The sequence below is a fragment of the Amblyomma americanum genome, chromosome 4 (assembly GCF_052857255.1).
Source record: "Amblyomma americanum isolate KBUSLIRL-KWMA chromosome 4, ASM5285725v1, whole genome shotgun sequence".
Classification (NCBI taxonomy): Eukaryota; Metazoa; Arthropoda; class Arachnida; order Ixodida; family Ixodidae; genus Amblyomma; species Amblyomma americanum.
In genome coordinates this window covers 63,708,642-63,723,353 of record NC_135500.1, presented here as the reverse complement: position 1 = coordinate 63,723,353, position 14,712 = coordinate 63,708,642, and the positions used below count along the sequence as shown (strand labels likewise).

Below are 14,712 nucleotides of genomic sequence, written 5' to 3'. Positions count from 1 at the left end.
CCCCCCCCCCCCCCCGCCCAGAATTCGGAGGATAAAAAAATTAGGTCGTGATCATTATTTTACCCTTAAAGGCCTCTATTGAGGCATTACGTAAGTTTGAACATGGAATGTTCAAGTTTTATAGCTAGGAATGTTGTGTTGTTACCAACAATGATAAATTACCTTTATCTAGTGCATGTTTTTCTTTCCTAGCAACAAACAACAGGATGCACAGGACACTGCTTGCTTTTGTTTTGTTAAACCTTTATTAAATGCCGCAAGAAATGTAGCAGCCATGGAGAACCTGCTGGCCTTTCCTCTTCCTTTGGCTCCTTCTTTGTTCCAGCTTTTGGCTCAACATGTTATTAGCATTGGTAGTGGTCATACAATGACGCTGGACACTACCTTGTCTAGGCCTCTCGCTTTGAAAATGTACTGTTCGAACTTACCATCAGGTCACGCCATGCACTAAAAATGCAGTTCTATAACAAGTACAAGGCATCCACTAATACCCGTGCAGTGCTCTTGGCGTTGTGTTGTGGCAAGTTATATTTTCCAGAAGCTGCAGTTTTGGGAAGAAATGAGGCTTAACCCGATTTCTGAGAAATCTGCTAGAACAGAGTTCCAACTGAAAACACATGGTGTTGAAAGAGTAATTTGAGTTGTTTTCTCACTTTCAAATGATGCGCAGCACACTGAAAAATGGCCATGCAGACGGACTTCGCCAACAAGCGGTGCATAATTTATAACTGCCTTTTTTTCGCTTTTCTGGTTTCAAGTGCTAAACGACCGCTGTGATGTACACAAGGCGGTCAGGTTGCGCAAGGCATGAAAAAAACTGCAGTATGGTCAGCGCTTTATTCGTTTCACCTCACATCAACTGTTATGCAAGCCTGTCCAATAGTTGAACGATTATTTTTTGCATGCCTTCTGTGAACTGGACACATCATGTATGTGCGTATGTCACTGCTGCCATGCAGCGTTCACATCGAAACGGCATGAGGAAAAAATCGTAAATTATCAGCAGCCTTAAGCGAATGCCATGTCCTCGTATATACAATTTTATTTACATAGTATCGTACCAAATGAAAAAAACATGCGGCCAAAAATTCGTTGCCTCTATGCCAGTGTTTTGCTAAGCGGTCACAAAGTCTGATACACTATTGACAAGGTTGCACTACAGCTTATTTTATTTCATGCGATTTTTAATGCGGAATTGAAATTGGACCCAAGATGTTTTCATTTCTACCATAGTCTTGACAAGTTTTGCTCATTGCCGATTTTTTCATTCATGGTAAAAATTTAATTTATGGACCATTCTGGCTTTGTTGGTGATGGTTCTGCAACAGAATCATCCACTGCTGCAAAATTTGCATTTCAAAGTTTTCCCAGCCACTCTATTCAAGCTCATAATTCGCACACACATAAAGAACCCTGTTGAAAGTGAATGGCGGTGTAGTCTAATCTCAAGAAACTTTTCAAACCTTGCAGTTTACTTGCAGAAATCAGCTGGTGATAGGAACATGTGCATTTCATTTTTGGCCTTAAAAGCTTATGTTATGAGGTTGCTTTGAAAACTGCATATTAATGCAATAGCCTTAAAGGTGCAATTTCTTCAGAAAAAGTGGCATCTCTCTGTGTCATAAAAATCCCTGGTTGGTAGAGACAGGTCATGTGACCTTGTGACATCGCAATCTAATTACTGATTGGTCGAGTGAGATCGCGTGAATTTGTTATCGCAACTTGCCTACTGTGGGGGGCGAAAATTAATTGGTCATTAGAGGTCACATGATCATGCGGCGTCCTTATAACCTGCCTACCATGCCAGGTGGCACTACGGAACTGCTTCTGCAACACTCCTGCATGTCACACAGTAACAAAAAGGCCATTTGGGCTTGTGAGCAAAAAACCTAGGGAAAAAAAAGCACGAGAGGGATCTCTAATGCTATTGCATTGTACACCCAAGGGTAGAAGCGCCCCATCACATTTTTGGAAAAGAATTTTTCAAACTTTATTGAAATATTAATTTTTCTTGCAACTCATTCAGAAATCATGTTCCCATTACACCGTTCCAAACATGAAGGCAAAGTTGGAGCATTAAGAGTGTCTCGCGAAACCAAAGCTAACTGTTTCAGTTTGATACACAGGAAAATAAATGGAAGATTTTTGTGACATTTACTTTTTCAGTTTACATCCTACCAACACTGAGGTTTGGTTTCTATGGTGCCATGTGTCATCTCAACAATAGCAAGGGAAGGATGCTAGAATTCTTGAACCACAATGGGATCAAGTTATATGTGTAAACATTGAAGGCTTGCCTCACATGGGACTATAACTGGAAATCTTCCTGTCAGCGTATGGATTTGGCAGATAGGAACCCTCTCGACTGCTTTATGCATTCATAGATGTTTCAAATCATTTTAGCTGTTTTTCTTGAAAAACCTTTTTTGCTACTTATTTTTCCTATATATTTGCCTGTGCAATGAACTAGAATAAGTAACTTTTTTATGCTGCAGTTCTAAAAAGATGCCTGCATAAAGACAGTTTTTTTTTACAGTCATTCCAACATACTTGACAATTGGTAATTACACACCTCACCTTTATGTACATGAACAGTTATTTCCCTCTTAGTGAACTATTTTAAAGTTTCACTGCTGGCCTTGCATGTATATTTAGCAAAATTAAAAATTCAATCTGTTTTAACACTTTCATTAGGGCCCACTTTCAGGGCCGTCACACGGAATTCGTACTCGATGAAAAAGTAGTTCGTTCTTCGAGCAATAAAAGGCTAAATTGAAAGCCGAAATTACAATGTCACGAATTTTGCTGCCTGTGGTTTGTTTGAGATAGTGAGACTTTAAATAGCTAATTTTCTTGACTGTTGATTCGTCAGCGGAGCAATGCAAGATGCTGCAGACCATGGCCCATTGTTACTAAGTGCGATTTTTTAAAGTTTTATCGTGCTGTAATATTCTATTCTTATCTGCTGTTTTTTCTGGAAAAGTCTCGTGGGATGCAGAGGAGAATTTTAAGTTGGCTAGTATTGATAGAATGCCAGCTCCTAATCACAAAAAGACCAGTCTCGCTGAAAAAACACCTTTTGGAACGTAGAAAAAAGCTAGAACTGAAATAAAGGTATTGTTGCTACAGGCCAACTTCGCAAGTGCAGGTGAGATGACATCGCCAAAATAACACTATCTATGAAGCTGACAAATGCCCATGAAGGTTACGCATCTGAGTATTGAAGCAAGCGTCATTTCCAAATGCTAGTGCACTTTCATCACACAACGAAGAGTGAAAAAGGCAGCATCTGAATTTTGCAAGTTAGACAGCTTTTACTTGGTGGCGCCAGAGGCAGGCAGATCGTTTCAGTATCCTTGGTCTGGCGATTCGTGTCTGTGTGGTTTCATTTTTGATGTGCCATGATTTACAAGTATGGAGCAGCAGTTAACCCAAACGCTTTCCAAGTGTTCCTCGGACGAAGTTTGTCAGTACAGTAGAACCTCGTTGATATATTCCCGGTTCGTACACTCAAAATCATGGACATAATTGTCTTATTTTTTCCGGTTAATATGTTCCCAGAAACGCGATTTCCCGTCTACTACGCTTAAATATTTTGACAAATTGTGGTCGTATAATACGTTTATTGACCAAGCGCACATGTGCAAACATACAAGTGGGCCGAATGAGAGGGCACATGACGTGTTTTTGCGGCAGTCACACATTGTGGTGGCTTCTTTGCGGTGTCTCAATGCGACGAGGCGAAGCACCACCGCCGCCATCAAGAACAAAAAATAAAAACTGCGTGCTAGCGTTCGCAATGGGTATTTCTGCAGGGTCCCAATATGAAGAGAAACGCTGAGGTTTCTTTGCGGTGCATAAGGGAAACGAGGCGAAGCTTCTATCAACTACAGGGTCTGGGACATGCAGCTTAAAAAGCAGCACTGCGACAGCTAGCTGCCGCAGTGGCTTTTTCACAGTACTGGAGAGCGAAGGGGTGAAGCATCCGAAAATTGCAAGGCAGAGATTTTGGTTACTTTCGTCACTGCCATCGACGGACCGTACGCATCACGAATTTCCTTCCGCGCTAAAGAAAGCGCGAACGCGCGAACGCAGACTGAATTCAGAGAGCTCTGGAATTGGATCTGTTCAGCTCTTGTGCCAAGAAATGCCAATCGGCATTTTTATAAAGTGAAATTGTCAATAAATGTTTTTTTCCCTCAATTCAGCAGTTACATTTCTCAAAATGAGGTGGTTTGAATAATGTTTCTTCCCGCAAGTGAGGTTTTACTGTATTCCTGTCAATAAACAGTGCAGACACATCACAGCCGCCACTTAACGCACCTGCGCAGTGCTCACAAGAAGTCTCTCTTCAGATTCTTTCCACGGAGCGCATGGTTAGCGGCACTAGGGACGGCACATGCAACGACATCCATCTATCTACTGAACACGAGGGTTCCAAGGTTCGAGCGACACTGTCCAGAGACTCGGCAGTAACATACGACCGCACTCTGCAGGTCGAGGCAATAGCTCGTTTGCTGCCAACTCGTCAGTGCCCAATACTCTTGGTATCCAGGTAGTCCAGTTTTCTAAGTCCTCAAAACCCTTCTTGTTAGCCTCTATGTTTCTGGCCCATAGTAGCTATGTTGCTGAGTGCTATCATGAGTTGAAGTTTCTCATGTGTGTAGACTATGTGGTATACTTCAGTCCTTCCTCGTGCAGCAATTAAGCAGTTAGCATGCTTGCAATCCCAATGAACCACGGATATCCGTCGTACGTCCGTTTAAGATCCGAATCTCCAGTGCCAGAGGGGGATGTCCGTAGGGCATCCGTGAGGATGTCCGTATTCGGATATCCGCATCGGAGATTTGGTGTATGTCCGATGGACATCCGTTATCGGATGTCCGATGGATATACGATTCTGTATAGCCATGGAATATCCGTTTTCATCCTTTCGTGGATATTTTGATGAGCCTGCAGCTGTGCATTGCAAATTTCAACATGCATTTTAATTTCTACAGTGGAATGCTTAATGAAACAATTGCTTAAACCTTCTAATGGCTTTGCCTCTGCATGCAAATGTAAAAAAGCTAAAACCACTGATGCTTCCTATAATTGGCTGCATTTTTTAGCTCAATTTGCGTGAGGTGTTATTTACTTCAAACTGGCCACACATTTTCATGCATGTAATCTGAAATACCTGCACAATAACTTTCGTATGTGAGCTGCACAATATAACCGCTCTCAACAACATATCATTCCACTCTCGGCATGAATCTGTTATGGAAGCATTATATTGAAATTAAAAGCAATCATAACCTCTGGAGAAATACAAACACCTAGTAAATATTCAGCAGCAAACAAACGCAGGGCCCACAAAAGCTTTGAGGATACCAAAGGCTTGGCTATGAACGGATGGGGTGCAGACTAGTGCAGCCTCAAGCGGTGTCATTGCGATAGAAAAAATATAAAAGCAATATTAAATTTTATTACATAGACAGATAAAACTACTGTAGGTAACAATTTTAAAAATAAAATGTTTCATTTTTAAAACTGCTGTAGAAAGTTGAAATGTTGCTACTATTTTTATTGCTTTTTTGTTCGTCTGGCAACTACATTTTAGGGTACGCCAGCTACACACGCACCGCGGCTACCGCTAGCCACTCCACCAACCCCACCATCGCGTCAACCGCGCTACCGTGCTCGCGACCGTGCTTGGTACCCAGGGACAGGTGTGCACGTGTGTCGTTGCGTGATTTCATTTTGTCGAGGTGAACTGAGCCACCCAGTTAGTCTTGCTCTTCGATGCACGTAGTTTCAAGTCTCAATTGTGCTTTCCGAAACGCCTAAAATCAAGATCGAGGAAAAGGCTTATGCAAGGGCAAAAGCCTCGCGCGAGACTAAGGTGCTCTTCGAGAACTTTGGGCGATGCAGTCGCCAAAGAACGGTGCCCGTGCCTGCAGCTTCTGTTGCGTCGTCTGCCGCTTCTACTGTGTCGTCTGCCGCATCCAGTGATGGTGCCACTACAATATCAGACGCATTCTTTGACAGCCGCGCTCTCCAGAATGAACAAGTGACTGCCGTGAGCGACATAGCAGCAACACCAGGCCTCCCAGAAGTAGCGCCAGCTGTTTCTTCAGGCTTCCCTTGTTCATCGGCTTCAAGTTGCGACACAGCTTCCGAGGACCCTGCTGATTGCCTCAACCCAAAGCCAGCCACCGAGTCTCGCGATCTGGTGACAGCACTGCGGGCTTGGGCCCTAAAAGAAAACATTTCGCACTCGGCATTATCATCCCTACTCAAGCTTCTGAAGGCACACCCTTTCGATACAACTTGCCTTCCGCCTGACGCTCGCACATTGCTCCGCACACCGCGAGAGACTGAATATTTCAGCGCTGACCGCCATGCCACCCGGGGAATACTGTCATTATGGTCTCGAGCACCAGCTCAGAAACATGCTGTCACATAAAAGTCTCGAAGGCAGGTCTGTTAGTCTTTCTTTTAATATTGATGGACTCCCAAATTCTAAAAGCTCTAGAATGCAGTTATGGATAATTCAGTGCCAGGTTCTTGAATGTCGCAGCGCTGCACCTTTTGTTGTAGGTGTATTTGCTGGAATATCAAAGCCAAACTGGCCAATGAGTTCCTATCTCCTTTCGTCACTGAACTGGGGCAGCTTATTTCATGCGGGATTAACGTGCAAGGTCAAATTTTTCAGGTTTCAGTGAGGAGCCTTATTTGCGATGCTCCAGCGTGGTCTTTCATCTTCTCTATCAAAGGCCACATGGGGTATTCAGGTTGCCCAAAATGCTCTGTAGAAGGAATGTATGTTAACAACAGGGTTGTCTTCCCTTCAAAAAGCTCGACACTAAGGACAGACGATTCTTTCAGACGCCAGACTGACCCAAATCACCACAATGACGTGTCAGTTCTTACGTAACTACCCATTGACTGCATCACAAGTGCGCCTCTTGACTATATGCACTTGATGTGCCTTGGTGTCATGAAAAAGTTGTTAAAGCTATGGTTGGGTGGGCCACTGAGCACACGTCTGGGGCCAGCAGAGCGCAAGAAGTTGTGCGATGCGAACATCTCCTTAGCTGCACACGTGTCCAGTGAGTTTGTGCGAAAACCACGAAGCATTGTGGAGTTTGACCGCTGGAAGGCAACCGAATTCAGTCTTTTTTTGTTGTATACAGGTCCAGTAGTACTCAAATCTGTTCTTCCTACTGCTGTGTACTCTAACTTCCTCGCCTTACACTGTGGTGCTTTTCTTCTTGCTCATCCTGCACTGTGCCACAAGTATGTGGAGTATGCAGAGGCACTTCTTCAGCATTTCGTGAAGACATTTCCAAGTCTATATGGAGACGAACATATTTCTTATAATGTTCATTGTCTTCTACATATAGCTAATGATGTGCGCAACCATGGGCTGCTTGATTCATTCAGTGCATTTCCATTTGAAAACATCATGCAGTTTTTGAACCGCCTTCTCAAAAGGCACAGTGCTCCACTCGCCCAACTGTGCAATCGTCTAAAGGAGCGGGAAAACATGGAACCTATTGATAGGTCATCACCATCCACTGTCAAACTTGAAAGGCAGCACACAGATGCACCTCTATTTTTTGGTTGCAGTCCTCCATTGTATAAGTGCAAAGTTTGAAAATTTCAAGCTTGTTTCAGGGACAGCCAACAATTGCTGTATGATAAAGGGCTCTGTAATCCTTGTGGAGAGCTTTGCACGCTTGACTACAACACTAGCACCTTGTATAATTGGCAGAGAATTTACAGTGAAAGATCGAGAACTTTTACAGCAAACCATTTATCTCTGGTCAAATTGGGGTTTTCGTTGTCTCTAGGCCATCTGGTATAAAATTCTGGCCAGTTGATGGTGTCCGTAAGCTCGTCAGGTTTCCTTTTTCTGAGAAGTCAATTGTTATTCCACAGCTACATACATGTTAGCTGTCAGAGGCAAACTTTTTAGTATCAGGTTTAACATTTCAAAAAAACATGGACTATGAAAGAGACTATAGTGAATGGGTTTGGTTTGGTTTATGCGGCTTAACATTCCAAAGTGACTAGGCTATGAGGGACACTGTAGTGGAGGGCTCTAGATAATTTCGACTACCTGGGGTTTCTTAACGTGCACTGACAAAACGCAGTACTCGCGCCTCTAGAATTTTGCTTCCATCGAAGTGCAGCCGCCGTCTTTCAGGTCAGTAGCCGAGCACTAACCACTGAGCCACCACGGTGGCCAGTGAATGGGTTCCAGATCAATCTCGGTCACCTGCAATTCTATATGTGTACTGACACCACACAGTACATCATACTGCCGCCATAGAAATGCAGTCAAGATTACTGAACCCATCTTCTCAGACTCGGCAGTCGAGTGCCCTAAACACAGAGCCACTGTGGTGGAGCTTGGGAAGTACTACTGAGTGACAGCATTACAGATTTTGATGATCCACTATTGCCAAGACAAGCCATTCCTGCTGTAACCCTGTCTCGGCTACAGTTGCGGCTCTTGCAGGTCTGCTCAATCTTGCACATCATGAAGAAAACACAAGTAAGTACAGCCATCTGCCTTTTAAGTTTTCTAATCACATACAGAATTTTTCTAGCCCCTAGAACTGCGGACTGCATCAATGCTCATGGGATGCATTATCTCTTACTCTGCCTCTGTGTTCAGTGGTAAGTTACAGTTGCTTGGCAAATGTTGCCTACTCTCACACTCTGTTAACTTGTTTTCTCACGGATGGTGCATAGATGTGAACAGCCTGTTCTGGTATAGGAGGTTTCAGTACGGACCAGCAGTCCACATGTAAGTTTGTAGTGCGTTGTTAAAATTGCCAACTCCCCAAATGCATATCTCGCTGTTTCCTTTGCAGCATGCTTGTGGAGGCTCGTGCAGCTGATTGTAGCAAATGTGCCACATCGTACAGTCAACAGGTATGTAGTAACACCAGCATAAGTGTTGACCACTCTTACAGCCTGTCCACTTATTCCCTCAGGATTGCTGCGTGGATGTGACCAGCCCATTCAGAGCAACTGTGTAGTAGCTTGCGCTGCAGAGGAGCAGTCTACATGTGTAAGTTCGAAGTCTTGTTGAAAGTGCCAACTTCCCTCATGCATTTTCCAGTATTTCTTTTTGAGCATGCATGTGGACGGCTCGTGCAGATCATTGTAGCAAATGTGCTACATCGTAGAGTCAACAGGTTTGTATACTAGTATCAGCTAGCAGAAGTGTTGCCAACTCTCGCAAATTATCCACTTGTTCCCTCAGGGTTCCTGCATGGATTTGACCAGCCCATTCAAAGCAACCATATGCTACTGAGGAGCAGTGTGCACGTAAGTTCAAAATATGTTGAAATTGTCAACTGCCCTTATGCATTTTTCATATTTTCCTTTGCATCATTTGTATGAATGGCTCATGCAATTGACTGTTGCAAATGTGTGACATAATAGAATCAATAGGTAGACGTTCTATCTCTAGTATCTTTCATGATGATCTTCAGTGGCAGTATCTTGAATTGAAAAATCATGTACCCTTTCAGTGACACTATTTTTGCATTTGTTGTTTTCTTGGGAAAAAACTTCTTTCACAACAGATTCAACTGAGAATACAACCTGCACACAGTCACCCCTTCCTATTGCGTGGGACTTCTTCCTGCATCAAGCGTGAAGAATGCTTCTTGAAAGCTGAATGCATGTATTAATGCCTTTAATAAAATTATTTTGAGTTTAAGACAACTTGCTTTGGGTTTATTTGCTTCCTATAGGGACATGCATTTGCCATACGGTGAGGCCCGATTTTGGGGCTTGTACAGCTATATTAGTGGCTGCAGTCACCAAGGCCTGCTTCATAAAAGCACAGCATGCCCAACATGCCAATGGCCTCATTAGATCTGTGGGGGATATCCTCGGATATTTGGATCGGACGTCCATCGGAGATCGTTCCAGTTACATATGTACGTCCTTGGAACGTCCGACGGAGATCCGTCGGACATCGGCGGATCTCCCACGGATATCCGTATATCCGAAAACGGACATACGTAGTACGTCCGCTGGACGTACAGCATTGTGCTCTCTCTGGGGCTAAGTTTGGGGAAATGCAGGACGAAGCTAACAGAGTTGATTGCGAAAACTTTGTTATTGGGAACGGGATCCATACCAGCTGCTGGTGTCAACGAAGAGACAAAAGACGCCTTCAACGTCTGGCCGGCGGTTGCTTTTACTCCGGCTGCTGCAAGCCCCGCTTGCAGTCAACAACCACAGAGTCCGCATTTACGTCATGGTTCACGTCACTTTTTGGAGGTGATATCATCAGAGAGTCCAGAGTTTGAGTCAGAGAGGTGGAAAAATAGTTCTGAACTCAGAATCTTAATCTCTCTGCAATAAATTAGTCTTTTGCTGCTGGACAAACAACTCTTTGAAATGCCCACATATTGGATTTTGCTAACAATAGAGTTGTTCTCGGTGTCCCTTTAAGCTGAGTCAGGTGAAAATAGTGACTCTGTCATTAAAATGCAGTTAGCAATACAGGCCAGCTTTGAAGGATAGAGATAGAAAGGGCACATACATAACCAGTGCATTCGTCTTTGCACTGTGGTTTTGCAAGGAAAGGAACCTCTCTTACAGCTAAACTAATTGTGCGTGTTTGTTTGGCTCTCTCTTACATGTGCGCACCAAAGACCTGCAGCATGGCGTCAGCAGTGGTTCGTCTGCTGCAAGGAAGCAACTTCTTTAATATTCAGCATTCAATGTGTTGCAAGTGCAATACGTGAAAGCTGCTGTCCAACTGTGGATGAAAACAGCCTAAAAATTCCTGTGGGTTAACTGCTTCATTATGAGAGTTCATGGTACTGGAGGGCACTGGCCCACAGAATAAATTGCTGTTCCCTAGTACATTTCTTTTGTCACTTTTATTGCAGTTTTATGTGTCGACCTATACTGTTGGGGAGAGAGTGCCTTCGTGTGCTTCTTAAATGACTGCATTACAAAAGCCTGAATATTGACAAAGTAGACCTGTGTGCCTGGAGTGTGAAAACTTACCACAGCGCTTGAGTGTGCTTAATAAACCTGCAATTGTGGTCTTGCCGTCTTATTGACTGGGGCATTCCTGTAGCATGCAACCTTGCAAAATTGCAGTCTGCCAAAAGAAAAAAAAAGCATTAGGCATAACTCCACGACTTTGGGGATGACTTTCCATTTATTTCCATGGACTAAGAGCACTTGCTGCTGGGCTAGTTGGTTTTGGTTCATAATTACATAGTTTTAGGCGCAAAAAAGGACAAGACACATAGGGTAGGAGACAGGACGAAGCGCCAACTTCCAACTGATTTTATTGCATGCGTGAAACGTACTTAAATAGCTTGTCGTCACATGTGCAGATGGGTCACCTAAAGCTCAAGTACGACTTGATAAGGCGCGCTCCAGGAATTTCTTTTCACAGTTGTACAATACTATCGATGTGTCGCTTACGCACAGGTCGCCTTTCGTTTTGATAAAAAACGCTTCTATCAACTCCCTAGCATTAGTATTCCAGCTTTTGCCCAGAATGCGCACATCAGTGAAGCAAGGCTCACAATTGCGGGACGGGCACTTACTAAGGTGCTTAGTTAGATGTGTGCCTTCCTTTTTCTGCTCTACGTTTCTCTCATGTTCCCTCGTTCGCTCATTCAGGCACCTGCCAGTCTGGCCTATGTAGGAGTGCCCGCAAGACAGGGGGATTTCGTAGACCACCCCTTCAGCACATTTTACGAACGGTCTCCTGTGCTTTGTTCCGCAGCCTCGTTCCTTGCTGTTCTCTTTATCAGTACGGGAGCAAAGGCCACCTAGCTTTCTCGGTGCCGAAAAGGCGAGCCGTACACCATGGCGGCTGGCAACGTTTTTCAAATTATGGGCCACACGATGCACGCATGGCACCACCACTGGTCTTACCTCTTCTCGAGGGACCTCTGGTCTAGCTCTACCAGTACCATTCTTTGTCTTGTTTAGGAGACACTCAACCACCGCAGTCACGAGCGAACGGGGGAACCCGGCTGCAAAAAGCCTAGCCAATTGGTTATAAAAACTGTCCCGCATTTTGTGAGGGCATGACTTTTTGAGAGCGGATTCAAGGCAAAGCGAAGCAATCCCGCGTTTAACAAGTTTGGAATGGCAGGAGTCAAAAGGTAGCAGCTGCTTCTTTGCACGCGGAAAGTAAGACCAACAGACCCGATCACCACAGAACTCAATTTTCAAGTCTAAAAACTGTAATGAATCATGAGCAGGTAGTTCGTGTGTGAACTCTAGACCTTTTCCATGCTCTCTAAAGGCAGATAAAACACAGTCCACCGTTTTCTTAAGATTGTAAAGACCTTCTTTAGTTAAAACAATCATAAAATCATCAACATACCTAAATACTTTAAAAACCTTGTCAATGGGTAAACCTTGCTGCAGAGCTTGGTCAATATGAGATAGAAAGATGTGACATAGCGCCGGTGCCACACAGGACCCAATGCATATGCCTGATTTCTGCAGAAAAAACTGCTGGTCAAAGGTGATAAAAGTAGATTCCAGGTAAAACTGTAATAAGGTTAAAAAGTCATCTATGGAAATACCGGCTGAGTTCTGAAAAGAAATCGGGTCATTTCCCTCAATACATTCCCTAACAGCAGAAAACAAGGGGCCGTGAGGGACTGAATAGAACAAATCTACAACATCCACTGAAAAAGCACTCCCAACATCAGGGTTGGTTTCAAAAAATTCACAAATATGATTTGACAGTTTTGTTCAAAAAGGATCATTTACATGCAGCTTGGACAGGTGCTTAGTCAAATACATGCTAAGATTTTTCTGCCACGTGCCTTTTTCGGATACGATAGTTCTAAACGGCATGCTTTGCTTGTGAGTTTTGACAGAAAAGAAAACTTTGAGCGCGCTCTTTTTGCTATCTCTAATCTGGTTAGTAAGGGTGCTCAACCCCAGACCATCACACAAGGCCATCGCGGCCGATTTCACTTTTGTAGATTTTTTAGATATTGGAACGAAATTCTTTCTAACCGCTTGAGTTGCTCTCGCTGAGTAGTCATCGTCCGAGATAACTACAAATCCGCCCTCCTTATCAGCTTGTAGTAGACGCAGTTGATTTCTTCTGCAGTACGACACAATGGCTTCCGTCAACATTCCCTTGTTTCTTGTGTTGTCCGGATAACCCGACTTTGTGGCCTTTGCTCCCGTACTGATAAAGAGAACAGCAAGGAACGAGGCTGCGGAACAAAGCACAGGAGACCGTTCGTAAAATGTGCTGAAGGGGTGGTCTACGAAATCCCCCTGTCTTGCGGGCACTCCTACATAGGCCAGACTGGCAGGTGCCTGAATGAGCGAACGAGGGAACATGAGAGAAACGTAGAGCAGAAAAAGGAAGGCACACATCTAACTAAGCACCTTAGTAAGTGCCCGTCCCGCAATTGTGAGCCTTGCTTCACTGATGTGCGCATTCTGGGCAAAAGCTGGAATACTAATGCTAGGGAGTTGATAGAAGCGTTTTTTTATCAAAAAGAAAGGCGACCTGTGCGTAAGCGACACATCGATAGTATTGTACGACTGTGAAAAGAAATTCCTGGAGCGCGCCTTATCAAGTCGTACTTGAGCTTTAGGTGACCCATCTGCACATGTGACGACAAGCTATTTAAGTACGTTTCACGCATGCAATAAAATCAGTTGGAAGTTGGCGCTTCGTCCTGTCTCCTACCCTATGTGTCTTGTCCTTTTTTGCGCCTAAAACTATTTAATTATGAACCAAAACCAACTAGCCCAGCAGCAAGTGCTCTTAGACCATATTTCTAGTACAGTGGGCCCTTCCTTTTGTGTGTCATCTCCACGTTTCATTGATGATTGTATCACATGTGTCGTCGCCAACACCTGTCGTGCAAGGACAGTCGCCTTTTGCATCAAGAACGGCTTGGTCCCCGTTGAAGTAAGTGCGCTTTTTCGCCCTGTGCTTCCTTCATGGGGTCACGTAAAGCGAATTAGCAAGATCCTCAGGTCGGAGTTTTGGCGCCAGAATCGCCTTTTTTATGACCTTCTGCGTGCTGCCTGCTTCGCACAAAGTCCTGCATGTGTAGCTGAGACCGCTTTTCGATCCATCACCAAGTTGGCCTCAAGGATGACTGAGCAACAGTGGACGTGCATGCTCAACTGTTTGCTGAGGGAAGTAAGAAAGGACAAGAAGATGAAAGGTGGAGAAGGATTGGTGATAATGGGTGATGTACATCTGCCAGAGAAGATGAAATCTGTTTTGGAAAAAGGACCGAAGTACGCAGTGGAGCCAAAAGTGCCGTCTCAAAATCTATTAGCCATCAACCGACAAATTGCAAGAAAAGCCACAGCAGAGGTGCGAGAAAAATGCCTGCTGGAAGGCGTTGAATCCCTTCTAAAGTCGGGTTATCCGGACACCACAAGAAACAAGGGAATGTCGACGGAAGCCATTGTGTCGTACTGCAGAAGAAATCAACTGCGTCTACTACAAGCTGATAAGGAGGGCGGATTTGTAGTTATCTCGGACGATGACTACTCAGCGAGAGCAACTCAAGCGGTTAGAAAGAATTTCGTTCCAATATCTAAAAAATCTACAAAAGTGAAATCGGCCGCGATGGCCTTGTGTGATGGTCTCGGGTTGAGCACCCTTACTAACCAGATTAGAGATAGCAAAAAGAGCGCGCTCAAAGTTTTCTTTTCTGTCAAAACTCA

The 14,712-nt window shown here is 44.1% G+C and overlaps 1 protein-coding gene across 5 annotated transcripts; it reads left to right on the top strand.

Annotated features, from left to right (window-relative positions):
* Positions 1-7,640: 7,640 nt before the first annotated feature.
* On the top strand, positions 7,641-9,974 carry LOC144127990 (uncharacterized). 5 transcript variants are annotated; one of them, XM_077661032.1, is made up of 7 exons: positions 7,641-8,545; positions 8,601-8,670; positions 8,746-8,800; positions 8,868-8,928; positions 8,991-9,067; positions 9,263-9,327; positions 9,588-9,974. In XM_077661032.1, the coding sequence occupies exons 1-5, from the start codon at positions 8,531-8,533 to the stop codon at positions 9,033-9,035; spliced, it is 246 nt and encodes an 81-aa protein (XP_077517158.1). In that variant the 5' UTR covers positions 7,641-8,530; the 3' UTR covers positions 9,036-9,067; positions 9,263-9,327; positions 9,588-9,974. The 5 variants fall into 5 exon arrangements, with proteins under 5 accessions (XP_077517158.1, XP_077517156.1, XP_077517154.1 ...); XM_077661030.1 differs by adding an exon at positions 9,119-9,194 and having other exon boundaries at positions 8,601-8,800; XM_077661028.1 differs by having other exon boundaries at positions 8,601-8,800.
* The last annotated feature ends 4,738 nt before the right edge of the window (positions 9,975-14,712 follow it).

Bases quoted from the DNA above. Each gene is read 5' to 3' on its own strand.
- LOC144127990 (XM_077661028.1), top strand. The intron at 8,801-8,867 runs GTAAGTTTGTAG...TTTCCTTTGCAG, and splicing joins TACGGACCAGCAGTCCACAT to CATGCTTGTGGAGGCTCGTG. The intron at 8,929-8,990 runs GTATGTAGTAAC...TTATTCCCTCAG, and splicing joins CCACATCGTACAGTCAACAG to GATTGCTGCGTGGATGTGAC.